The sequence below is a fragment of the Melospiza georgiana genome, chromosome 3 (genome assembly GCF_028018845.1).
Source record: "Melospiza georgiana isolate bMelGeo1 chromosome 3, bMelGeo1.pri, whole genome shotgun sequence".
NCBI classification, from domain to species: domain Eukaryota; kingdom Metazoa; phylum Chordata; class Aves; order Passeriformes; family Passerellidae; genus Melospiza; species Melospiza georgiana.
This window is the reverse complement of record NC_080432.1, coordinates 20,127,683-20,153,921: the sequence shown is the minus strand read 5'-3', so window position 1 is coordinate 20,153,921 and position 26,239 is coordinate 20,127,683. Positions and strand designations below refer to the sequence as shown.

General features: G+C 39.3%; 1 protein-coding gene across 3 annotated transcripts in view; it reads left to right on the top strand.

The window, feature by feature from the left end:
- SPTLC3 (serine palmitoyltransferase long chain base subunit 3) overlaps positions 1–26,239 on the top strand; it is a 99,331-nt gene that overhangs the window by 47,155 nt on the left and 25,937 nt on the right. For all 3 annotated transcript variants that reach the window (XM_058021350.1, XM_058021347.1, XM_058021349.1), the window contains 5 exons: positions 1,108–1,299; positions 2,835–2,989; positions 3,968–4,116; positions 14,808–14,932; positions 17,536–17,629. In XM_058021350.1, the coding sequence (XP_057877333.1) occupies positions 1,108–1,299; positions 2,835–2,989; positions 3,968–4,116; positions 14,808–14,932; positions 17,536–17,629 (715 nt within the window). The remainder of the gene's footprint in view (positions 1–1,107; positions 1,300–2,834; positions 2,990–3,967; positions 4,117–14,807; positions 14,933–17,535; positions 17,630–26,239) is intronic.

The window sequence follows — 26,239 nt, the reverse complement described above, 5'->3', positions numbered from 1 at the left end:
CAGCTTGCTACATTACATAACTAGGTAATCTACATTTTTAGTTAATCCTTCCCACGGGCAGAAATGGTATTTCTTCATATGCTGGCAGTTTTGCTTTATAATATGTCAAAATATATGTCTTGGGTACTAGTTTGTTTGGTTTTGGTTTTTTTTAACAGGACACTATTTTTTTCTGGATTGTGTTTTGTTAATTTTGGATTAGCAGATTGGTTGTTACTAGACAGTATCTGTAAAGGCCATCATGTTTTGCAGAAATAAGGGAGTTACCACTCTTCCAAAGAGTAGTCTAATGAGGCTATTGAATATGGCAACTGAAAAACTTAGCTTCTTTAATTTGAAAATTGAAATCTTGATATATTTTAGTGACAAAATACGTTGTCCACGCACTGTTGTAAATTTCTAGAATTTGCTCACAATGGGATCACTAATTCCAACAAGCAAGGCTGTCTGTGTGTCTTGTTCAATTTTTTTTGCTTTACTTTTCCTCTGTTCTATTTTGTCTTAAGTAGCCTTAGAATTAGGGGAGATGTTACTGAAAATAGGATTAAAAGCATTTGTGAAATCATAACAGAAATTGAAGGCAGGGATCATAAAGTTTTGGAGACTCTCTCAGGTCTGGAGAACATCACAGCAAAGCTGCCCTGGTTTAGGCAGGATTTGTTTTATATAGGTTAGTTGCTGCAATGGGTTGGTTACTCAAGACTTCCAGAAGCAGTCAGGAATAGTGTAGGTGAGCTTTTAATGCTGCCCTTCCCTTTTTATAGCACTCTCTTGCAAGACAGAGTATTGTGGTTTCCATTTAATCACCTTTGAAATAATTGTCCAATTGCACAATAATACACAGCCAATCTTTCATAAGTTTCATATGTTTCAAAATAGACAAGGGAGTGGTGTTGAAGACATCTGCAGCTGAGGGCATGAGAGGAGGGAAAATGGAAATACTTGTAGTGGTCAGTAGCAACTGCAATGTTTAAGGTCCTCTTCTTCAGCTGATACATAGTGTGAGGTCTAAATGTCTTTCCTAATTAGAGAAAAAGATTTGCCCCAAGGTCAAAGCTGCGATGAGATTAAGTGTATTAATCAGGAATTTCTCTTCTGTTTTTTCAGAAGAATGGAGTATCAAATGGAACCCTCTACAAAAAAACATTTATTGAGCACTTTGAACAGGCACCAATGTATGTTGCAGTTTTTACTTTCGTTGGGTTTGCAGTGGGAACAATATTTGGCTACCTGCGAGATTTTATGAGAGCCTGGGGACTAGAAAAACGTAACATTGCTGCGGAGAGAGAACAACAAAAAGTATGTATGAAAAAGTCATTCTGTATCCACAGCTGAGTTTTCCTCTGGTTGCAAGTGATTTACAGCAACTTGTGGGAGTAACAATGCAGACAACTTTCATTTTACAGAGCATTGCACAGGGGTGAGAGGAGTGACACACCCTGCCAGTGAAGTTGTATGCATTTTTGCATACAATGCAAAAATCATGCATATGCATTGATTATATTGAAAAAATATGCATTTTTCATATTGAAAATATGAATATTGAAAAATTATGCATTGAAAAATTATGCATAAAATCATCATTTTTACCCAGGGACATGTTCACCTCATTCTAAGAGTGCCATAATACTCTCAGCAAAACAGAATCTCAGTTTATTAAGTCAATCCACGGAAAAAGAAAATTCATAAATGCCTTATTGTTTAATATTTCATCTTTCCAAATCTCTTCAACCCAAATTTTCCTTTGTCCCATCTAGCTATCTTACGGTGCCTTTCCTAGTGAGGAAGTTCTGATTTTGTAATAATTGAATTCTTGTAACTCCCAACATTTTTTCATCCCATATAGTTCCAAGTGAAACTTGCACCTTAGCAAGATCAACTGCCTTCCAACTTTGCTTACAATTTTTTGTTCCTCCTCCTTCTCTGTGCAGTTTGATTCATCATTTATGGTAACACCTGGCATAATGAAGGAAAAACATGAAGAGTTTTACTGTTTCTCTTGCAAATAAAACTCCTGAAATTGTTTCCTGATTTAGATTTTGAAATATCACTTTCAATTCATTTCATGATCTGGCCATTTGTTAATTCCAGTTGTGCCAGTTAAATTTTTTTGTCTTTCACTATGGATTACATGTTTATTTTTTTTCCCACATATGTTAACTGCGTGCCATGTTATTTTGTCAGTTTATTGTATGCAGTGCTCAGCATGGATATATTGCTGTTTCATATAGAGAAAAAGCTTTGTTTAAATGTAATTTCCAAGTAAAATCCATAGATATTCATTCATTCTCAACCAAAAAAATTGTCATAACTGGATGTTTGCATTGCCACCCTAGGCCAGTAATGCCCAAATCACAAATATTGGACTAGCTTTTGTCTTATGTGTCCAGCATTTCATCAAAGGTAGTGAGTTCTTTATCCTACTTTTCTGCAATCTGCTCCACACATAGAAAAATGCTCAATTTGAAGCAATTGGTTTCTTCAAGTGAAAGAATCTTGATTTTTTTTTTCCATTTCCAACTTTCAGTACATATAAAGTTAGACCAACTTGTTTACCATTTAAAAAAAACCTGACCAACCAAAAAAAGAAACGAAAAAACTCCTAATCTTTAAACAGAAATAAAATACCCTCAAATAAATACAACATTGTGTTTTAAAGGAAGTGTAGTAAGGATACAATATTGCTGTTTGGAGTTGTAAGTGACACAGGACCATGTGGCTGCTGTGACTCTCTGTTTATTGATGAATCGGTTTTTCCTTGTTAATAGGAATGACTTTGGTACAGAAGGAGATATTTTCACAGCAACATAACCCTGTGCATGTTTTCCAACCAGGATTTTGTGCCACTTTATCAAGATTTTGAGAACTTTTGGACCAGGAACCTCTATTTGAGAATACGGGATAACTGGAACCGTCCCATTTGCAGTGTCCCTGGGCCACAGTTTGACCTCATGGAACGTGTTACAGATGATTACAACTGGACATTTAGGTGAGTCATCTTACACTCTGCTGCTCTCAGCCTCCTGAGCATGCTCCTGACACCTCTGCAAAGCACACAAAGTTGTCCAGATCCTTGTCTAATATCCACCAGCATGTTTCTTTCTGCAGTCAGCACCATGCTGGCAATCTGACCCTTTTCTTCTGAGTATTTGTTTGGAAATGCAGTATAGATTTCCAACTCAGTTGCAAATGGGTTTGGCTGTGTCAGCACAAGACTGCTCATGCACCATTTATAACAACAGACCTTGATTCTCAATATTACAACAAAATTTGTTTTATCCCTTGGTTAGGTTTTATATCATAAGTTTTTGCACTGCATGAATATGGCTTCCTACCTTCACCGGGAGTCTTTGGCAGTGGATTTTAAGCAGATTAGAGCTTGAAGGTTTTGGTGTATTGCAGCTGAATTACACAGCTATGGGAATTCACATAGCTGTGTAATTCAGCATAGACAATGTAGGTTCGCTATATTTGAGCTTATTGAGAATGCATCCATAGTGTTTCTCATATTTTCGTGTAGGTTGGCTATATTTGAGCTTATTGAGAATGTATCATAGTATTTCCCATATTTTCATCAAGTTTAAGTTCTGTGTGTGTGTGAGAACACTGGTGACTTAATGGAAGCAGTTGACAATTTGCTTGAAAAATTAATGTCTGTAAGTTGTTCCTAAAATAAAGTCCTATGTTTGTTTGTTTATGTAAATCCATAAAAGCAGACAGTGATCCCACACCAGTTTATTGCCATCTACAGTGTGACTTCTAGAAAGCACTCTGACCATGAAGAAGTACTTAGGAAAAGAGGAAGGCTAGAAAAACTTTTGGGCTGTTAGAATATGCAGATTGTCAATTCACAAGTAGAAATTTAACACTGGAACAAAATTTGGTGGGAAAATTTTGGGATTTTTTTATTTTCATTTGGGATTGGAAGGAAAATTACACTGTTGTTCAAAATTTGCTTTAATTACAGGTTTACAGGAAGGACTATCAAGAATGTAATCAATATGGGTTCTTATAACTACCTCGGCTTTGCAGAAACAGATGTTAATGCTTTGAAAACTGTGACCATAGAGTTAGAAAAATATGGGACAGGAGTCTGCAGTACCAGGCAAGAGATGGGTGAGTAAACAGAGACATGGCCACCAAAGGTCCTGTAACTACACTCTTCTTCTCAGACATCTTAAAAGAATTGGCTACAGATACAAAGAATCACACCAGCAATTACTTGTTTCACAGTTAAAAGAAAGGCTGTGTTTTATTTGTTCTCACATGGGGGGTTTTTTCAAAAGGAAAAGCAATACTGATTTTTGGAAAAGCTAAACCAAGTGTGTCATCTACTGGCCTGGGATTTTTAATGATGGAAACACACATAGATTTCAACAATTTTTCTGGGGCAAATTCAACTGCATCACAGATTTATATCAGTTACCACACACAGAGGTTTCAGATTAGTTGAACGATCTTTTGCATAATGTTTTTAATCCCATGTTCTAAGAATGTATTGGAATGTTTTATCAGATACTACTGGCACAAAACAGAAATTTCTAGTTTGCCATTAGCAAATAAATTCAGGAAGGCTGCATCTGACATTTTTGGTTTTATCTGTTATGATTGTCTGCTTTGTTAGTCTGTAGACTGCATGCAGGGTTACCTTCAACACAAAGCCTTGCAATCCTTAGGGTACAATCATCTTACATTAAAAAAAAAAAAAAACAAACAAAAAAACAGTTTCAAACCAGAGAAATGCAGGGGGAGGTTTCCCTTCAGGCTTTATCACTCTTGGGAGTATTAAAAAAAAAGAAGGCTTCCCAGAATGGAGAAGTCTATAAAGTCTATAAAAGATTTCTTTTTTCTAATCAGTAACCTAAAAAAATTACATTTTAATCTCCAATGTAAACTATGTTCTTCCATAAAACTTACAGAAAAAATACTGTATTTAATTTAGTTTTTTTTATTTAAAGTCTCAATTTCAGAAGAAAAAGTAATGCAAACTTTGTGATCTGCTTCTTATCTTGTCATTGTGGTTTGATTTGCCAATAATAATTATGTCAGTGACACCACTCAGAGAGGATTTACAGATTGACCCCACTTTTGTTGTGCAGGTGACACATCTGGTGACTGCAATATATTATTATTTAACCTGAATTTCATGCTTGAAAGTGGTCACCATTGCTAGTCCTTTAAGGTATTGAAGGAAGCTTTCTCTCTTTTTCTCCCAGATTCCATTTTGTCTAAGAACATTTCAAGTTGTTTTCAGGACATCTAAGATTATGGCTGGCGTTCCTTATTCTGTAGCTTTTGCTGAAGTTTTTTACTGGAAGATTTATTCTTAAAAGCAAACCAACAAAAACAAAACAAAACAAAAAAAAAAAAAAAAAAACACACCAAAAAACCACCAACCCAACTTCTTATTAAAAGAGGATTCTGTGTTCAAATATTAAAAATCTTACTAAGTAACTTCATCCCATCTATCTGAGAACCGATGTAGAGAGATTTCTAGGGTATCCTCTTCATCTGTGCTGTACTCAAAGTTGTTTTGACTGATTGAGCAAGGATTTAGATTCATTCTAATTGCCTTCACAACAAACAGTCCCATGAGCTGCATCAAGGCCATTCACAATGCAAGAATGGGCTGCAGATAAAGAGCATCCTAAAAGCCTTGTGAGTCTCAGTCTTTTGGAAGTGGATTTTGGAGAGCAGCTTGGACAAAGGAAAGCAGGGTGTTTAGGCCTGGCTTAGCTGGTGTAACTGAGCAGTCACAGCAGTTTATCCTGGGCAGGTAACAGAGGGGCTGTGTTTGTGTGCTCCATGGAGAGAGGTGGCTCCACAGGGCAGGGCTGAGCAGTGGCTCCTTTGTTGGTGCTGGCTCTTTGGAGCTCTGTCACCAAGGTCTGTATAAACAACCTAAGGAAAACAGCCTCTTATCCAGAGTGGATACCCTCTTTCCTTGTTCCTTTGTGTTCTTTTGCTTCATTCTCATCACAGTATGACAGAAAAATTCTGAGTTAGATATATTAAAGAGAGAGATAGGGAAGGGTCTGAATGAAACATTTTACCTTTATAAATTATCATTTCTCAGCTTCATCTTAGATAAAAGAAACAGGATGAGTTTGTCTCTGGGCAGATCACATTCCAAAACTTCTGTTGTTATTGTTTGTGGAGCTAAAGTGTTTTGAAGTAGAAGTGCAGTAAGCTGCAAGAGCCAAGGCTGCAAATTGCCTGTAGGGTTCTAATTCAAGAGAGCACTTGAATGTATTTATGTTTTCAAGCTAATTCACTTTGAAAGTACTGTTCTGCTTGTGTGCATTTAAGTGTCTGGCAGATCTGAGTTTCACCAAGGTCTCTCTCTAAGCAGTGGTGACTCTCTTTCTGAGAAATCATTCCACTACTTCCAGAGGATTTCAGATAGAGGGTAAAACAAAGAGGACACAAATGAAAGTAATGTGAGTGGTGTTTGAAAGAATACATGATGGTAAAACTGTCCTTTATGTCTTCTGCCTACACTTCTCCTCCTAAAACTATGGAGGCTGTGGAGAGGACACACAATGCTGTCATATCAGAATGCTGTTGCAGGTAGTTTCCTCTGACAACAGGGTTTAAGCTGTTGAAAACAGTGACTGACCTTCCAAGGCTTATCCCTCATAAAAAGATTTAAGGCTTTTCAATCCATTTTTAATTCCATGCTCTTCTTAATTATAATAATCATAATAATTAATGTCTTACTATAACAGTGTCATTTCAGACATGTTTCTAAGGGGTTTGTGGGACTTTCAGTGTGAAATAAAAATACTTTCATTTTTTTTAAGACCAAGCTAGCTATTAGCCCCTAGGAGCAAGATTTTGAAGTTATAAGGGGTACATCCATGGAAGAATTAACTTGCTGTTCCACGATCGGAAAGCAAAACAAACTCTAGAAATTACTAGAAAGTACACAGAAAGCCAGCCATAGAGCCTCAGTACACTACTGCATAAAGCTGCTGTTTGTTGTTGTCTTGAGTACTCTGTGCAGGTATGATCAAAAATATTTAGCAAAACTGGAAAGTGTAAGAGCCACAGGGATCATCAAAGACCACAGACAGCTTCTGGATGAAGAACTACTGAGATTGCTGTCTCCAGCTGTCACAAATGCCTGTCATCTGTCTCAAAAAAAGAACTTCAGTGGAGAAATTATAGACATTTTCAACATAATGTGTGATGTGGAAGAGTGGTCAGGATTCACTGTCCTTTCCCACTACCAGATGTACATGGCATTGTATGAAGCTGGTGGAAGGTTTTCACCTAAGTGCTGGAGGCTGCCACACCTGAAGAGCTCAGCACTGCTGTGAAAAGCATGTTCATTCTCCTGTGAAAATGTAAAAAGTTTAACAAGGAGACCAGGACCATAGAACAAAGGTTATTGTGGCCAGGTGCATCTTGGCACTTAGCCAAGAGCACACTGTCACTTTTGGGGACACCCTTTAAATACCTTTTCCCTTACACTTGCCTGTTGCATATTCATAGATCCTTATGCATATCCATAAACTACTTTACATATTGTGGGAACTATTTTACATGGCCTCTCCTTGGGTCTGTGTTTTTAGAGCATGTGTGTTTCTTGGCTGTGGTTTTGGTTCCTCTTTTTCACTTCCACTTTGGGCCTTGGTCCACTCTGTTTTCAGACAGCAGATGCTGATAGTTGGCATATCAGTAGCAGGATCCTCATCCTGTCTTCATTGGATATTATCCCATCCAAGCAGGCATTTTAACATAAGCACAGCTATTTCACTGCTATGTCTAAGCTTAATTAACAACAGAAATAAAAAACTATATCTTTATAACAAAGTTACTTTAACATCACACATATAGAATCCATTTTAATATTTGCAAAAAGGCAATATTATAATATATATCCATAATGCTGCAGATACCAGAACTTCCCACTCCCTTGTGTTCTAAGGTAGAGTGGCCATGTGTGCAGAGGTGCTCTCCCTGATAGTTACTAGAAATACCCAAACTGTACCTGATTCAGGATGTCCTTATGAGCTCTGAGAGATGCCAAGAGAGCATACAGAGAGATTTGTACCTACCAAACCAGAGAAAATTGACCATGGGTGTTATTTAAATTAAAACAGTTTTGTTCAGCAGCAGTCTCTCCTGCAGGTTCAGGAAAACGTAATTTTAAAAATTTCTTTGCCTTATTCATTATACGTCAAGAAACCAACTTGGACGTAAAAAAGTAGGAAGTTTTGTCTTTTAGGAATAAATGTTGGGTCTGAGAAAATTACTCATGAATGTTGAAGGATTTAAGTAGCCATCCAGTAACTCAAGGTGGCTACAAGAGAGCTTGAGAGGGATTTTTTACAAGGGTGTGGAGTGACAGGATAAGAGGGAATGGCTTCAGACTGACAGAGGGTGGGGTCAGATTAGATTTCAGGAAGAGATTCTTCCCCGTGGGGGTGGTGAGGCTCTGGAACAGGCTGTCCAGTGGATACCCATTACTAGAAGTGTTCAAGGACAGGCTGGGTGGGGCTTGATGCAACCGGATCTAGTGAAAGGTGTCCATGTCTCTGTCCAAGGCATTGGAATGAGATGATCTTTAAGGTTCCTTCCAGCACAAACTATTCTGTGATTCATTCTGTGATTCCATAAGTAACTGGACACCAACTGTTCAACTAACTGGAGTGTTGGGAATGTTAGGGCATTCCATATAAACTGCCCCACAAAAATATCTCTACTGTTATATGTATTTTAATTTTTCTCTCAAAAGTGTTATTATTTTAGCTTAATAAAACTGCCAGCACATAGGAACCTGATAAATATGAAATAGCAAGTGTTCCCTCCATATAGTGAAAAAAAATGAAAGAATGACACCTTGAATGTAAAGTCCTTTTTTTAATGGCTGGAGTGGGAGTTGTCTGCTGTTAAAGGTAGATTCAAAAGCCCTTTCTCTGAGCCCATCCTGGTTTTCAGTGTTTATAGTCAGCCTTTTCTAAGCAATGTGACTGCGAATTGTTGAGAAACATGCAAATTAGTTTCCTGCTTGCTGCTTGCAGATAACAAAATCAGCAAAATTACACTTTTTTTTTTTTTTTTTTAAGATAAGGCAGATTATCATGCTCTGAGTGCTCCTAGGGCCAGGCTGGTGACAGGACTGTCACATGGACAGCCAGTGCTAACAATTCTCTGTTTATCTAACTCCCCAGTGTTCCTCATGGAGATGACATACGTGAGTAACCGGAGCAAACGTGTGATTAGTGCTGCTTAAGCAGCCAGGCAGGATTCCTGCCTTTTGAAATCCTTCTCCTGTGATTATGCCTTGGACCAAAAAACAAGATGGAGCCTGCACAGAACACTTGCAGGGTGATTCACTCTGGAGGGCATGTTAGGAGATTGCCCTTTAGCACCTAACTTGCACTCAGTTTTGAGGCTTTTTCTTTGTTTGAGGATTTTTTTACGCTTGATTGTGATCTCATTTCTAAAAAGCTGATCTGAAAATCTGTGCCAACATTTAATACAAAAGTAGTTCAGACTCATTCAGCTCTTTCCACTGGGTTTTAAGGCCTAATGTGAATTTCTAGCAGCATTTCAAGAAGATGAAAATAGTTATTTGGCCATTCTTTCTTTTATACTACTTCAAAGCATTAATTAGGGCCAAGACTCAATTTAAACATAATACTGTACAAACATGAATAAATGTTTCATTTTTCAGTTTGGAGAAAGAGATAAAGAACTGAATATCCCATAATTTACAGTTTCCAAGTGAGATCTTAAGGAGAAAAAGCCACAAAAATGAGAATTTGTGTGCATGTATATATATATGTATATATACACATATTTAATAATCTTAGCTATTTTCTGATAGGGTATGGTATAAATTAGGAAACAGTTTTGTCATGTTCACTAACATCCTTTTCCTTTGTGTGCCTACCCTTTCATAAATAACTAATCCAGTTTACAATCAATTTGTAATCATAGGGTCAGGTTTGTTCCTTGTATTTCACCATTGCAAAAGTATGCTTTGCAATGCAAGATGAATAGTCTGGATAGCCCATCTTCTAGCAGGTGGAATTGAAGGCATCTGTAGGAATTAAGGGCTGTGTGACTTGTTTAATACCTAAAGTATCTCTGATATATGATTTTATCTGCATGCAAATATTTAGATACTTAAGATGCTGCCATTCAGGCTTTGGCATGAAGATGCTGGAAATTTTAACTTTGTGTTTTTCTAAAGGCAAAAGAAAAAAAAAAAAAAAAAAAAAAAAAAAAAGAAACAAACCCAGAAGATCTAAATTCAGCTGGAAGTTCTGTTAAAACTAATCTACTTTTTTTTTCTGAGAATCACTAAATTACACAGATACATTATTAGATTTATGACACCCATGGTATCTTTGTGGTATGAAAGCCCTGTCAGTTGGTAGCAATGTTAAGAAAACTTGAGCATTTCCTTTCTATCAAATGATTCATCAAACCCCCTTATTTTAGGACTCTTTTCTGCACAGACAGTGTTAAATGAGGCAACTGCATAACATTACCGTGTGCTTTTCTCCTTCTTTTTCCAACAAATCTCATTCTACAAGTTGAGGCTTTCCTCTGCTAGTGGGTCTGTAGGACAGTGATACCATATGCACCATCTGCTCTGGTAACATGGTGTAAAGAATTAATATAATTTCCACAGCTTCTGTTTCTTCATCTTGCTATTAATAACTCATCCAATCTTGCTTTTTGTAAAAGCACATATGTCTTTCAATTATACAGATTTTTTTCATCTCTGACAAGCATCTTACCATGCAGTGTACTCATCTTGCCAGCATGAGTTTGTGACCTTAAGTTTCAGCTGTGACAAGGAAGTTGAGATGTTTTGTTCTGCTCCCCACCCTCCCAAGGATGCTGCTGACAAACCCTCATTTCCATAGTGTAATGGTTCTCAGTCACCTTGGTGAGTCACGCCAGGGATGCACACGGTTCCCAGCTGCTCTTTTTTTCTTTCAAGGCCTTGTTGCTTGTATCAGTTTACTCTTCCAGCTTTTGTTTAACCTGAGGGGAGCAGGTGTTTCCCTGTCTTCTTTGGCTGTTAGAATTCCAAACTTAAAATGCTATGACAGGATACTGTTGCCAGTGTTGGCAGTTCAACCAGTCTGTGTCATTAGTGTGTAAGAACCTGAAAGACTGTATTGGGCAGACTAACCAGTGGCATAAACCACTGACAGTCCAAGCTGAAAATGTCAAACTAAATAATAACTCTATGGATCATGGGAAGTCCATTTTCCAGCTTTATCTCTCTAGTAGTCTGGCAGTGGCTTTCAGCCCAACAGCATGGATATGAAAAACAGCAAATGTATGAAAAAGCCTGTCAAAACACAGTGTACTTCATGTTCCCTGTCACCAGAGTGCAGTCGCAAGTTAATGGAGGGAACTGGGTCATCAGATTTTGAAAAGGAGGGGATTTGCTGTGAGAAGTGTGGGAATCTGTGGAGGTGGTTCCCATTGTGAAAGTCCACTTTTGATATGATCTGTAATCTTAATACCTATATAGTCTTGGATCACAGTAACTCCTGCTGTATTGTATTACTTACAGCTGTTCAGCAGGGAAGAATAACTTTCAAAAGGATTTTGTCTCTTAAACATGCAGGTACCTTTCTCTTTTTTTGTCTTAAATCTTTCCTGGTGATTTGGTGTACAATGTTTAGTTGTATCCTCATTTGTTGGGTCAAGACAAGCTGTAGTCACTCAGTGGGGAAATTCTAATTTCTGTTTATAGGGCAAGTGTGTATACAGTAGATTAAAAAGATATATCTAGTATATCACTTTTCATTCACCAGATCATGATACTGATCTTGAATCTAGCACAATACAAAACATTTTAAGGGCCAAGCTAACCTTACTTGACATCTCTAAGGTTGTATTTAATGAGGAGCTGTGTAATTACTGCCTTTGTTATATAGCTTGAGATGCTGAGATGTTTCAGCTTGTGCCAGTTCCTTTGGATCAAATTTGCATCTGTCTGGCAGTGCTGTTTGTGCTTGTCATGGTGGTGGCTGTGACCAGCTGGGAATGCTAGTGGACAAACCTCATCGAAGCACCACATGACTGACCCCCTGTTTCTTCCAGTAGAGAGAGGTGATAGAATTGATGCCATTTGTACAGTGTCCAAGGACATCCTGTGTAGAAATATCTCCTGATATGATTAAATAATTGCATAATTATATGCTTTTTCAACTCTGTTCAATGTATACAGCTGCCATGAACCTCCCACTGACGGTACTGGTGTGTGTTGTATTGCTTCTGTAACACCTTACTTACCACCACCAATATTGCCATGGCAATTAACATGATTCAAAACCAGGGCTCAGTTTGCAAATCTTTGTCATTCAGGATTTTGTTTTGCTAGCCAATTTCAATTTGTATTCCAGGATTTGTAGGCAACAGTGATGTAGAGTATCATCTGCATTGGTGCTTAGGATTAGTAAATAATAAGTAGGAATCAGTCGCTGTCAAAATGAGTCATTCTTCACCATGACAAAATCAATAAAAATAGGGGCAAAATGTGCTGTTCTTTTGTGGGTCATCTAATAGGAGCTTTAACAGAACAGTGTGTATTGAGTCAGGCCTTTCCTGTTTATAAAAACAGAAAACATGTGATGCAACCCCAAAAAGCAATTTAACTCCACCCCAGTGTCAGACTTATCCCTGGAAGAGTCAGAGACAATTGTGTCATGCCTTAATAAGCCTGCCTTCCAAAGCACACACTGCTTGTTTCTCATGCTTTCACAAACCTTCTAATTCAAACTGTGACCATAGTGTGCTTGGCTTTGAGCTTCCATTTCAGACTTCATCTTCTTTTGGTGTGCTGATAGCCCTGGAGTGACAAAAATATCATCTGCAGGGAGCACTAAGGTAGCTGATCCTCCTGGAACTCTTAGTTGTCCATGGGTGCTGTAGACTGAAGATTAGATGGGCCCAGTTTGCAAAAAATACAGAACCTCGGAAATAAATGCTGGGTCCTGCTGGACTTAAACCTTATGACAGATTCTTACCCACATTTCCAGTGAGCAGCCCAGCTCTGAAACACTGTTTTGTATTTCATGGAACCTGGGTACTAAACAGTGGCTGTGTGCAGAGCCAGCTCATATCCTCATGTGTCTTGGGATGTACAAATTCAAAAAATAGCCATCCTCAAAGAGCTTCACACAGACTCAGTTCACAGGTAGTGGAGTTTCTGCAGAGCCACATTTTCTGTGTCCCATTACCTCATTCTCAAAGCACAGAGGCAACCCAGCCCCAGCTACATGCAGTGTGATGCAAGAAGTGCAGAGATGCTCTTGAAGCTCTGCTGGAGTAGGCTCAGCTCTAGCACAACTCAGGAAGGCTCTGGCAGAATCTCAGCACTTCTGCTGTTCTTTACTGTCCATGTAATCCAGGCTTTTCAAGAAGCCACATGATCCTTGCTCCTTATCTCCCTGATAGTTGGAGAGTTACCTGCCTGCCTGATAGATATTTGTCACATTCTATTTCCAAATGGATGTCATTCTTAATTTAGATATTTAATGAGGAAAAAAAAATGAAAGCACACCTTCACTGTAACCAGCTGACTTATTGCTATTGCTGAAACTGTTCTCCTGACATTTATATTTGATTTTTTTAATGAGCTCTGCTCCATGATGAAGGTAAGATCATCTTCCTGACTCATCATTCTTGTTGAGACACTCTAGCCAAGCTTCTGCATTTCTTCCATTCATCTGCCTTTTTTCCATCACAGTGAACACAGCTTTCTTGTTCCATCCGTCGTAATTCCCTTTATATTGTTGTGTCATCCGCTTGTGCATTGCAAGTGAGGTAACATATTTGCTTGCCTAATTTTTTTCTTCTGTTCTCTGATTACAGCCTTATTCATAGGGAAAATGCTCTCTCAGAATCCACAAGCCACTCTCTTTTCTTCCCCACAGATCATCCTGTAAGAGTTCCTTCTGCCTTGGTCCCTGCAATGCACAGCCAGGCAACCAAAGACTAGAGAGCTGGCAAGTGGAGATGATTCCTTACTGTTCAAAGCTATCTGTTATCTCAGTCTCTTAACACCACTCTTTTGTTTGTTTGCCTTCTGTACTTTGTCATCCTTCTCTGTGAGCTGGGCAGGAAGGATACTGCTTTTGTTGGATAGCTGGAGAGCCTTACTTGTTTGGAGACTTCAAGTACTAATATTAGATAATTAATATGCAATAAAGAAGAGTCTAGTGTTGCATTATCATTTGTGTTTGCTGTTGAGAGGAAAGAAAGAGCAGAGTTGTCATCAGCTTTTACCTTCCAAGGCAGAGAAAAATATGGAGAATGCTTTTGTTTTTCTAGCCATATAAAACCCTAATTAACCCTAATTAAGAATTTTGTACACATATATCGACAGACAATAGAAAAGGAAGAATTTTGTTGTCACCCATTTTTGTTTTCACATCTGGAGAGAACTCAAGAATGCCTAAAATATTTGTCCCATATTTCCTACAAGAAGAAGGTATTTTTGTCCTTACTGCAGGGGAGAGAAAAAGACAACAAATTAGTCTTCAGAATAAACTATGTCAAAAGTTATTGTGGGAAAATAAAGCTGTTTTCCATAGCAACTGCTTTGCTGCCCTAACAGCAGCAGTGTTTGTTAGCATCAGTCACAGCTGGTTTGTACCTCTTGCATTAGCCCACATGAGCAGGATACAAATGGAAAACCCTCAGCAGAACTTAATGTCACATAGCTTAATGACACATTTCTAGCCTGTTCTTTGGTATGTTTTGTGTCATACTAACTTTCACAGTTCAATGAGATTTAATATTCCCTGTGCTTCTTTCTGCAGGCACCCTAGACAAACATGTAGAACTAGAGAAACTCGTGGCCAAGTTCCTTGGTGTGGAAGATGCTATGGTGTTTGGCATGGGCTTTGCAACTAACTCAATGAATATTCCAGCCCTTGTTGGAAAGGTGAGTACTCCCTTCAGGAACACAGAACATTTATTAATTGTTTTAACTGCTGTTGCAGTACTCTGGGCTTTCAGTGAGGGGAAAGGCTCCATCGAGGAACAGAGCTTGGTATCAGGAATGTGTGACTCATAAAGCTGATGACCTTGTGACTTTAAATATGCTTCTTTATCACCTGTGCTGGCACTGAGTGTTGCTATCACACATACCTAACATCTGCTTAAGGATCAGTGATGCAGCTCTCTAGCTCCTCTTGATGAAGTTGCTTCTCCTTAAAAAGTAACCAAAGGTTAAATCCCATGTCCAGGTCTTGTGGGATGAAGTATTTAGGCTACTTGCTGAGATACTGCCCAGCTCCCTGTGATGAAAGATGATGATTAGGATAGTTTTTACAACACTTTGAGAAAAGGAAAAGCACAGTGCTTAGCATTCCTGGGGAACAGAGCTCCAGCCAGCCCTGCCAAGAAAGCTGGCAGCAAAATCAAGTCTAAAGCTGTGATCATGTTACAAAAGTCAGGTTCTTGGTGCTGAAGGAACCTCCTCTCCAGTTTGGAGTATTTAACTCAAAGGCATGGATTTCCATCATCCTGTCACTGGTAGCTGTGGACATCACACACACTGTGCTGATACTGATAGCTGGAAAATGGGTAACTCCTCCTTGGCTTGTCCAGGTGTGGAGCACCTTGAAGTGTGCCATGCAAGCACAAAGCATGACCTCCTTCTTGGTGGAAGTAGAATGAATTCATTTTGTGGTGTATGACCAGGACTTCTAAAACACCAGCGTAGAGCTGAAGTCACTTCACTCTCTGTTGAAGATGACTGCAGCTTTTGCAAGATCTCTAAAATACACGTACACAAGTGTTGGGCAGGGAGAGTTGCTTCAGTCATCCAGAATATGAACTTCAGTCTGCAGCAGTGCTGGAGAACTGGTCCAGCAGTTTCAAGGGGAACAGATACAGAGAGTTAATGAAGGTAAATTTATGAAATTGGAGATATGCAGTGTGAGATATGCACTTGTCTTTGCTGTATAATAATTTTCCCTCCCTTACCTGGCTTCGTGTTGAGATTCAAGCCTCTGTCAGAGGTTGGATAGATATAAGTGGCACAAATAAAGATATTACTGTATGTATTTTAGTAAATAAATATGTGTGTGTATATATATTTGAAATTTCAGTATGTGTTATTTTACATATTAAAAATATTATAGAAATATTATTCAAATATTATATCCTATGTTTGAGAGATTTACTCCTATGTTTTCCTCTATAATTAAATCTAGCAGCTACATTTTCTTGTCAAGCTGCATCTACACTTATTGTTAGTTCTGCAAACCAGTCTTTGTGGAGATTGTGTTAATATCTCTCAACCTAGGCCTAATCTATGATACCAGAATAAGTTTTTGCTTAATTATGGGTTGCTCTTTGCATAATGAAACAGAGCAAAACATGTTCAATAGAAAGCAGAGCTAAACAAGGGTTCGAGCTTGAATTTCAACTGTGAGTCCTGCCCCTTCTCAATATAATAGACAAGTTTACTTCTCCGACATTTCTATTTTTGTTTCTAAAAACAAAAGGAGTTTTCAGCTGAGTTAATTAATAAAAAGTATACTACAGGTCAACTCTATATGCATTTACCAGAGCAAGACTCTGGTTCCTAAACTTCACTCACATCCTAATGGAGATGGGAGTGACAAGGCATCAGTCTCTCCTCATCTCATTTCTGCAGTCCAAAGGGCTGATGCCAGGCCAGCCTCATTATTACTGCTCCTTAGCCTACTGCCATGCAGCCTTTATATGTGGGGTGGTGGCTGCATTTTCCTTACAACTCAAAATGAGCTGTAAACAGGTGATAGAGGAAGCAACATTGCCTGATTTTATATAAAGCACTCAGTCTTTAATAGGGTTATTTTCTGCTTTCCATTTACAGGAAATATTGGGCCCCTGTGCATCACCTGGGAATGCCTGAGAATCTGATCCCACTGTTTCAGCCTGCCTTTGCAGTGCACCCCTGTAGGAATGTGCCCCTTTATTGACGGAGTGACAAAACAATTTTGTGTCTCTTAAAAAAGGAAAAAAAAAATCTTAGAAGTTTCTCTCCTCAATTAGGTAAAAAGACACCTCATAAACCTTGGGGACTTCACCTCAAACTTAAGGATAGCCAACTGGACATAAGCCAAAAAGTCCGGCCCAAGCAATTTACTAGGAAAAGAAGAGAACAAAGGAACTAATGGCTTTTGTGAGGTGTTTTACCAGGAGCAAGAACCTCTTGCCCTGGCTAGGTTTTTTTTTTTTTTTTTGTTATTAAAACTTTTCTGTTTCCAACACTACCGCAGAAGCCATCTTGCTGATTTAATGCCATCTGAGGTGGCTGAGCTATCTGGTGTGTGATATAAATCTCCAAGAGCTTATGAGACCTAACTCAAAGAAACCTTGTATCATATTCCAGCACCTTCAGAAAAGTGGCAGAAAATTCATTTAATGTTTAATCCTTACAGCTGAACTGGTGCAATGCTCTATCACAGACACCTGTGTATGCTGGCACACACATGCACACGAGTCTGAAGCCTCCCAGTTGATGCAGATGTTCACTGTACTCCTTCTCCACAGGGCTGCCTCATTCTAAGTGATGAGTTGAACCACACTTCTCTCGTTCTCGGTGCGAGGCTTTCAGGTGCCACTATCAGAATCTTCAAGCATAACAGTAAGTATTGAATTGGAAAACTTTACAGAGTTATTCACACCTCAAAGGCAAGAATGATTTCTTTTAATGCTTATTTTGCTGTCAATTGCCAGATGATGCTTTTGTCCAGGCAGGAGGATCAACTGCTTAATATTATGAGTGGTTTCTGATGGGAAAAATTATAAGTGCAGTACTGTAATTGCTATTGTGTCTTTTTGACTTGCTGAATGACTGTGTGCTGCCACAAAAGTTTTATTGTTTTTGTCATTGTAGCCCAAACAGTAGAAATATACTTACAGACATGCCTGTTTCCAGCAGGTTCAGTGAAACCAGAATTACCTTACCATGGCATTCCTTTGAAGCGGTTAGTCTGAATTCCCAGAGATCTAATAGCAAAGATGGAGATGGGTATATCAACAGCATCATCCCAAATATTCTTTGAAATAGTATTTTAGTATAGAAATCACACATTAACTTTGCAATTGTAAAGTTATCTTCTAAAATGCTCATGCTCTCTAACTTGTATTTAGTTAGTGTTGCTCTGGTTACTGTCAGAGATATTAGGACTGCCTTTAATGACAAGAGCTTCTTCTTTTCCCTTATTCCCCATTACAGTTCCCTTTTCTATCCTCACTGCTGCCAGCAGGCAAGAAAGGTTTAGAAGCTAGTGTAGTGGTGAGAAATCAGAAGAGTGGTCTGATTACCTTTCTTAATGGCTAATACAATCCCTTGTCTTTACTAAGTGTTGCTTAAGGGAAGCAAAAATGAATTATGCATATGCTGTAAAAGGCCTAAGGAGGAGTTGGAATGAAAAGAACACCATAATTATACTATAAGATGTTGTTATACTTAATATCAGTTCATAATTTGGGCAAGAAGCAATTTCTGAAGATCATTCAAGTATTAAAGACCATCTGAACATTTTTACAGAATTAACTATTCATATAATAACTGTAGCATACCCCAACTTGGTCCACTTCCACAAATGTGGATATGCTAAGCATGGTTGCCACCCCAGTCTTTTCTCAACTTTTGCTCGGTTGTTCAAAGCCTTATCCCATTCAATCAGGTTGCATCACACCCTGAATTTTGACCTCTTACTACCCAAATCCAAACACTCTCAGCCTCTCCAACCACCTATGCTGTGTGCAGTCCAGCTGGCTTGTGTCACTTCCCACATCATTTTAGAAAACATTTCAGTTTGAGGAGTATGTTACTCTCAGCTGTGAAGATATCACCTGGAGCTGTCATGCTTGCTTTAAGGAATTCAGTTTCTGACCATTCCTCAATATCTCACTCCCCTTACCAGAACCTAATGCCTAACCAGCTTGTTGCACTGACAGTAAATTACAGCTGATGCTCTTCTGAATAATGGATGAGCCTAAAAATAATAGTGAGCTACCCACACAGCACTAGTCTATCGCTGGAAAATGCAGACAGTTGCTTTAAGGATCTTGGCAAACTTCGGTGGAAGCCCATCCAAGTTGCTTTGGAAAAACTCATTGGTTTCAAGATTAAAGTTCTTATTTGCCAAAGATTAAAGCCCTATATGCCATTGCTGGGACATCACCTTAGCTTACTTCCAAAATGAAACTTTGGGAACTTTTGCAAGTGACAGGGTCTTTGGTGTCAAGATGACTTTGAGGTGTTAGGAAGTCTCTCTTTCTCAGCTTCAAGACTGAAGAAGAAGGCAGAATTTTTTGGCTTTCATTTTCAAGGTTGTTTATTGGCCTTTATTTAATACATTGTCTTTCTCTGACTTGCTGAGATCTGTCTAGCACATCAGTTTATGGCATACTGACCACCTTGGGGCAGTGTTATCTTTTATACTAAAAATTATGTGTAAATTATTTACAATAATTTTCTAATACTTATCACTTATGTTAGACAGTTTGTCTTTAAATTTTTAAAAGTGTTACTATCACAGCAGAAGATGGAGGCTAAGCAGAAGGAGAAAGACTGGATTAGATTCTTCTATTTTGTTTCTTGAACCCTCATTCTAAAAACTTTAAAATTCTACATTTTCACTTGGTGATAAATTCACTAGCATTCTACTCAAACTCTTGTGGCTCGCAGCTCTTCACACAAAGCTGGTAATTGTTTCTAAGGATTAAAATCAAAGGCACAGGTGTCTTTGACTCCATGCCAAGGTCTTTGAGCCTCCATCAGGGTCTCAAGCCTTCTAGGGCAGTCAGATGAATTTCTTGGGTTCAGACATGCAAGTACTGTTTGGAATTGAGTGACAGCTTTTGTTGTCGCAATTTTGTAATCCTGACTCTAAACTTCATTTAGAGAGAGCTTCACATGCCCATGCTTTCTCTGAGCCCACTCTGAGCCTCTAAGCTAGTTATTTCTGTGGTTAGAAAGTTGTGGCTTTTAGTATTTCCTTAATCATACCATGAGTTACACATCACTAACTAAAATCACTCATGCAGAGATGCATGTTGAATGCCTTTTGCTTTGGGGGAAATAAGATGTGTTTTGGGGGAGATAGCAGTGGAAAGCATAACCCAGCAGGGCTGATGCCTTTGTAGGATGCATGCTTTCACCCAAAATGGAGCAGACAGCCTTGTGCCCTCTGTCTGTCAGGGAGTAGTGTAACACAAGTCAGTACAGCAAAAAAATTAAGGACCAAAACTGTACTAATTAAGTGACCAAAAATTCCAGCTTGGGTTGGGAGGGTTCTTTTCATTCAGACAGATTTTGTTTTGTTAGACCAGAGCTGTGTTGCTTGTGCTGCCAGAGTCATTCTTGCTCATTTGTGGGTATGTGACATATACAGGCATGCCCAAACTGTCAGACTGTGCTTATGCTGTTGTTGTCATGCTTAAGAATAGGAGAATTGAGCCATGCTCCATGTTACAGTGCTTGCTGTGAATGCAAGGTTCCTTCTGCTGGATTGGCCCTGTGCAGGAATAGAAAACTTTGCACTTTGAGCTACTGCTTTAAGATCTTTAATAAGCATTGATTTTACCATCAGGTTCTAACAAGAGCATAAATCTCTCTCCTCATTACTTTCCCTACTCTGTTATGGAAAAACTCTTTGTCTAAAGAAATATGATACAAAACTTTGTTCTATGATAAAAATATTTCACAGAAAAGAGAGTAAAATCTACCACTTTAAACTTGCTATGAAATACCTTTATCTTTCAAAGACTGTACTGTAGCTAATTCTGTAAAACTATTACTTTATTTCATGAAATCTGTAATAGAGGATTGATTTGTCATCTTTCAAAAGTAAATAATTATTATTTTATTATTAATAGAGGATTGTTTCATTTGTAAGATGAGAAAGAATCTCTACCTATTACCTAAATTATGTATAATGTAGTTCTTATTCTTATAGAAGTTAATGAAGTTCTATTTCAATAAGTGGGTAGCTCTCTTAGACATTTCACTTTCCATAAATTTCTATATAGCTTTTCTAGAACAGACAAAATCCTTACACATCTATGCTTTTCCTAGGTGAAATAAAAGGCATCTGAATATCTTTCATTTTGACAAAAACATTGCATGGGTGTATGAGAAAGTTTTCAAGCCTTAAAGTAAATAATAGAAAAAAAATGTGCTGTGGACCTATAAGTCTGTTTTTATTTGGACATAGGAATGTGCCCTGCATCCTGACTGCCCGTGAACAATCCCTTCCTTGTAAACAGACACGAATTTACAGGTCTGGGCTGAGAGAAATGCACAGGCACACACACCTACAGGTCATCTGTGTGAGAGAAATGTAACAGAATATTCCATTTTAGCCAAAATCTACTGAACAGGGCCTTCCCTTCCTGTGGGCTCTCATTAGCTCTGTCTCCAGTCTTCACCCTGCTAAGGGCATATCAATATTGGCACATGGGTTTTGGCCTTTAAAGGAGTTTTTCTGTGTCAGGCATCTGTGAGGTTTTGTTTGCAAGCAGCAAAGTTCAGCTCACAGAATCACAGAATCACAGAATTTTCAAGACTGGAAGAGACCTATAAGATCATCTAGTCCAGCCGATGTTCTAACTATTCAACTAGATCATGGCAGCAAGTGCCACATCCAGTCTTTTTTTGAATTCTTCAAGGGATGATGCCTCCACCACCTCACTGGGTAAATGATTCCAGTTTCTGACCACTCTTTCTGTGAAGTATTTCCTTCTTACTTCTAACTTACATCTACCTTGACGCAACTTGAGACTGTGTCCTCTTGTTCTATCCGTTGTTGCCCGGAGAAAGAGGCCGACCCCCAGCTCACTACAGCTACCCTTTAGGAAGTTGTAGAGAGTGATGAGGTCACCCCTTAGTCTCCTTTTCTCCAGGCTGAACAATCCCAGCTCCCTCAGTCGCTCTTCATATGGCTCCCTGGAGCCCCTGCTCTGAATCACAGGTCTAGGGGATTTTAATTTTTTTTTCAATTTTATTTTAGGGTCTAAGCAGTCCTAAATGTATGCAGTAGTGTTTTAGTGGACTAAAATGATTCTGACCTGCCCACAAAGCACCTGCCTTTGTCTTCCCTGCTGTGGGGTGGACACCACTCAGGTTGCCATTTCCTAGGCAGTGATTTTTTTGGGAAGATAGGACAGAGCTGCAGTGCTGCACTGGAATTCAGGCAGCAACAGTGTGCAGTGGGAGAAGGAGGGATGCTAAAACATCTCTCCCCCACTGGGGCAGTAGTGGCCTGGGCTTGGCCAGTTTTTTTGCTAGAAGGTTTCTGATGTTACCCTCATCAGCTTTGGTCTCCAGGGAGTCTCTCCCGCCTTCCCCAAGTGACAGGATTGGGGGTCCCTCAGTTAAATGGGGGCTAAACTCAGATGCTTTTACTTTCTGGCTCAGGGAGAGATTGACTGGGTTTGGCCTTTTTAATTTTAATTTTAAGGCAATCTTTTACTAACATCACACATTTAAAAGCACTTTTTCAGGACCTCTGACCTTTATCTGGTTAAGTATTAGCCAAAATCCTTGACCCTTCCAATAAAACCTGAAAAGCAAAACCAAATATTTAACCATTAATCAGGCTGTGATTTTATCAAGGTGTTTCTCTCACAGCAGTTCTGGGTCTTATACTGGTATCAGGTGTTCCTTCAGTGAACAAATGAGGGTGTTATGGACTGGTTATATCCAAGTGAGTTCTGTTCTGACCCGCCTGTAAAAGAAGGCACCATACAAGGCTTAGGATTTGTTTATTCTTTCTAATTCTACTACATTTTTCCCATTAAGCAACTCAATTGCAGTCTCATTTTCAGGTTTAGATTTGCAATTGCCTGAAAAGTCCGTGGGAATGTTGGGACAAGGCACAGAACTCAGGCCATGGGGAAAAAAAATATTTGCAGTTCTCTTCATTGCAAGGGATTGTAATGCATTGATTGCATTCAGTGAGCAGTCAGAACAAGTGATCCTATGAGGAGGGCAGGAAATTGCAAAGCATAACCAAGCACATTGGTCAGGTGAAAATCCAGCCTTAATCTGGTGCTTGAATCTGCATCTGAAATGGCAATCAGGGCAATGCATTCCTAGCTCCTCCTTATGCACCTTTTCAATGTTGTGAAAGTAGTAAGAGATTTTTTAGTTTCTCACAGATCAAGTAATTGACAACAATTGTGTGATGCAGGTGTGAGCTGTCCAGGTTTTCATACAAAGCACTGTTTCCAGCTTGGACAACAGTTCTGAATTAATGTTCATCCAAACTCTGACATTTCTCCCTCTACTCAGTCAAATTACTGCTTTGCAGTTCAGATACAAGTGCCGTGAGGACACCTTGAGAATGCACAGCTACCTGGAGGAGCTGTACTTAAAAATGAAGGAATTCTAGGTGGCAGAAGGCCTTCACCTTTCAGAGCAAATATATTCTCTAGCTAAAAAGAAAGAAATTAAAGGAAAACTTAAAAAAAAAGTGGAAACTAAGTACAACTAATTAAGCAAGCAAATAAAATGGGGGGAAATTAAAGAGATAAGTAAGCAGATAAAAATTAGAAAGAGATCCCTTTGGTTGCAAAACTCCAAGAGTTTGTGGTGGCTTTGTACAAAATGGTTCCTTAATTTTAAATTTTTTTTTCCAACTATGTAGGTAGCCCTTGAATTTCGGAAGAGAGGGCAGTGTTACAGCAGTTACAGAGTAGGATGAAAGGCACATTACCCACTAAGGTTTTGTGCTCCTTGAAGCCTCTGGCCACTATCAGAGACAAGATTGCTGCCCAGATAGGTGGACTGCAGCCTAATCCAGTTGGGTGTAATTCCCTGTGACACACACAGACGCTGCCAGGGCAAGGAGACTGGTCTGTCCTGCTCTCTGCATGCTGTGGCTGCCTTCCCCCTCTCTGCTTTGAGAAAGCCACATCTGACTTGCCAGGTGTGCACAGGGAGCTTTCTTGAGCCATTGCCCTTTACTTTCAGAGAGATTGGTATTTATTGAGGGGAGTCTCAGACTGTTGCTGTGGCTGCAGTGATCACCACTCCCACGTTCCAAACAAAGATACTTGTGTGCAGCCACGGGGTCAGTGCCACCTTGCATGAGAGTACAGAAGGGAGAAACTGAAAATCAGAGTTACAAGCACAAAGCAAAAAGAAGAATGTGATAAGAATAACAGCAGCCTGTTTATTTTAATTAAGCTGACATCACACAGGTTTCCAGCCCACACAGGAGAATGGTGATGACATCCCCAGCATTGCAGTGTAAGGATGAGGGGTGGAGACATCATGTCTCCCTGAGCATGCTGTGCTCCCTCCAGAAGCCTGCTGTCCCACCTGCACTGCAGGCAGCATGACACTCTGCCTGCCCAGGTTCAGACTTGCTCCAGCCCACTGGCAGTTTGCTATTGCTCTTGAATTAACTATGAGACATCTAAAACAAGGATGATGCAAGTCCACCAACCCACTGATAGATCCACTGTCCCCTCTTAGGAAACTTTATCCTCCATATCTGGGGAAAATGCTGTAAGGAGAAGGTGGAAAGTGAAACATGGATAGATTTGGTTGTGCTGTGACTGATTAATCAAGTCAAATTCTTAACTCCACCTCCTGGGCTGGTGAGCAGCTGTTGGCCATTGCTGCTGCAAACCCTGGGCTGGTGATGGTCAAACAAGGAAGGACTGTTATTTTCTCTATAACTGGTTATTCAGGATGGACTCGTGCAGCTCATCATCTTAATATCCTAATGTCTCTCAATCTAACGATATTTAATGAGTAAATAATTTGATATCTGAAAGTCATCTGGGGTTGTGCTGTTGTTTTTCCTGGCATTCAGTAGATCCCACTTTCTCAAAAGCTTAAGCACAAGCACATAGAGCATTGTTTTCACCTTGAAGAACAGAAGCAGCCTTTTGTGGGGACTACTAAAGGTTTTTTTTCTTTCTGCCTGTTTCCCCTTTCCAAATGAGGCAATTAATAGATTAGTAAAATTCATTTGCACATGAATAAATTATGTGTTGACTATTACAGGCTTCAGAAAGGGTCACACATACATGTTTTTCAAAATGAGATGTCAGAAAGAATGTGAGATAGCCCTGATCCTGCAAACAGATATGTTCTTAGCCTGTACTCCAGCAGGACATATTATGTGTAAAATCAGGCAACCTCATCCCTTGGAGAGGTTCTTCCAGTCTGAGGTCTCATGTTCCATGGTAGTTTGGACAGAGGACCTATTCACAGCCATGTATTTTTAAAAACAGAATTACATACTTTTCACTTCATTTCCTCTTTCCTTTTTTTCTTCTTTTCATGTGCGTGTGCTAAAACTAAATCTTCAAGCCATGCTTTTAGCTCAGAGGCAGAATGGCTTTTTTGAAGTCAAGAGCCAATCTGGACTGACATATAGAACACTGAATTGAAAAACCCTGTGTGATTGAGAAAAGGGATTCAGAGGTCCCAAAAGGATTTAGAAGACACTGACATCAGTGAGAATAGTTTGTTGGAGAAAAGGGGGTGTCCACATTTTACTGTGAGCTCTCTGTCATCCTGAGGGAGCCCTTTAAGAGGGTTTCTGAATATTGTCTACTTGAAACGAAAGGCAAGTGAGCAGCTGCAAATTCTCAGCTTGGTTTTAACTTTCCCATATAAAGCACTGAAGAACTTTCATTTCCTTGATTGCCATCTAGTGGAAAGTGTGCTGTCTGCATTGCATTATTCCTAGCATCATTCTCCATCTCAGAGCTCACTGAGGTGTGCAGGCCACTGCACCACTGAAACAAGGGGCAGCTGATATTGTCCATGCCTATTTTGTGCTTAGTAGACTACAGCAGGGACTTGCTAGGTCGGGTGCAGAGTGGCAGCTTGGTTACTGAGAACTTCACCTTCCACCAGCATCACTGAATGTTCCTAGGAAGAGGTGAAGCATCAGGATCTGGAAGGGTTCAGGTCATAACCTGGCCTTCTCTCAGGGCACAGGTTACTCACAATGGCCAATTAATGTACAGATGGCTCCATTCCCCTGGGGCAGAAACCAAACTAGGATCAGTATTAATATTTCTAAGGTGTATTTTTTTTCCTCAGAACAATTCATTTTGCATATTAACTTTGTCCTATTGTAGAAGGTTGTATCAACTGTGTTGTGTTGCTGAAGCAAATGGGGTTATATTGTGGAAAAATGCCATTGATTTTCTCAGCCCGTGGTTTGAGCTGATCTGTAGTGTTATTTGGGTAATATGAGACTCTACAGGATGTTGT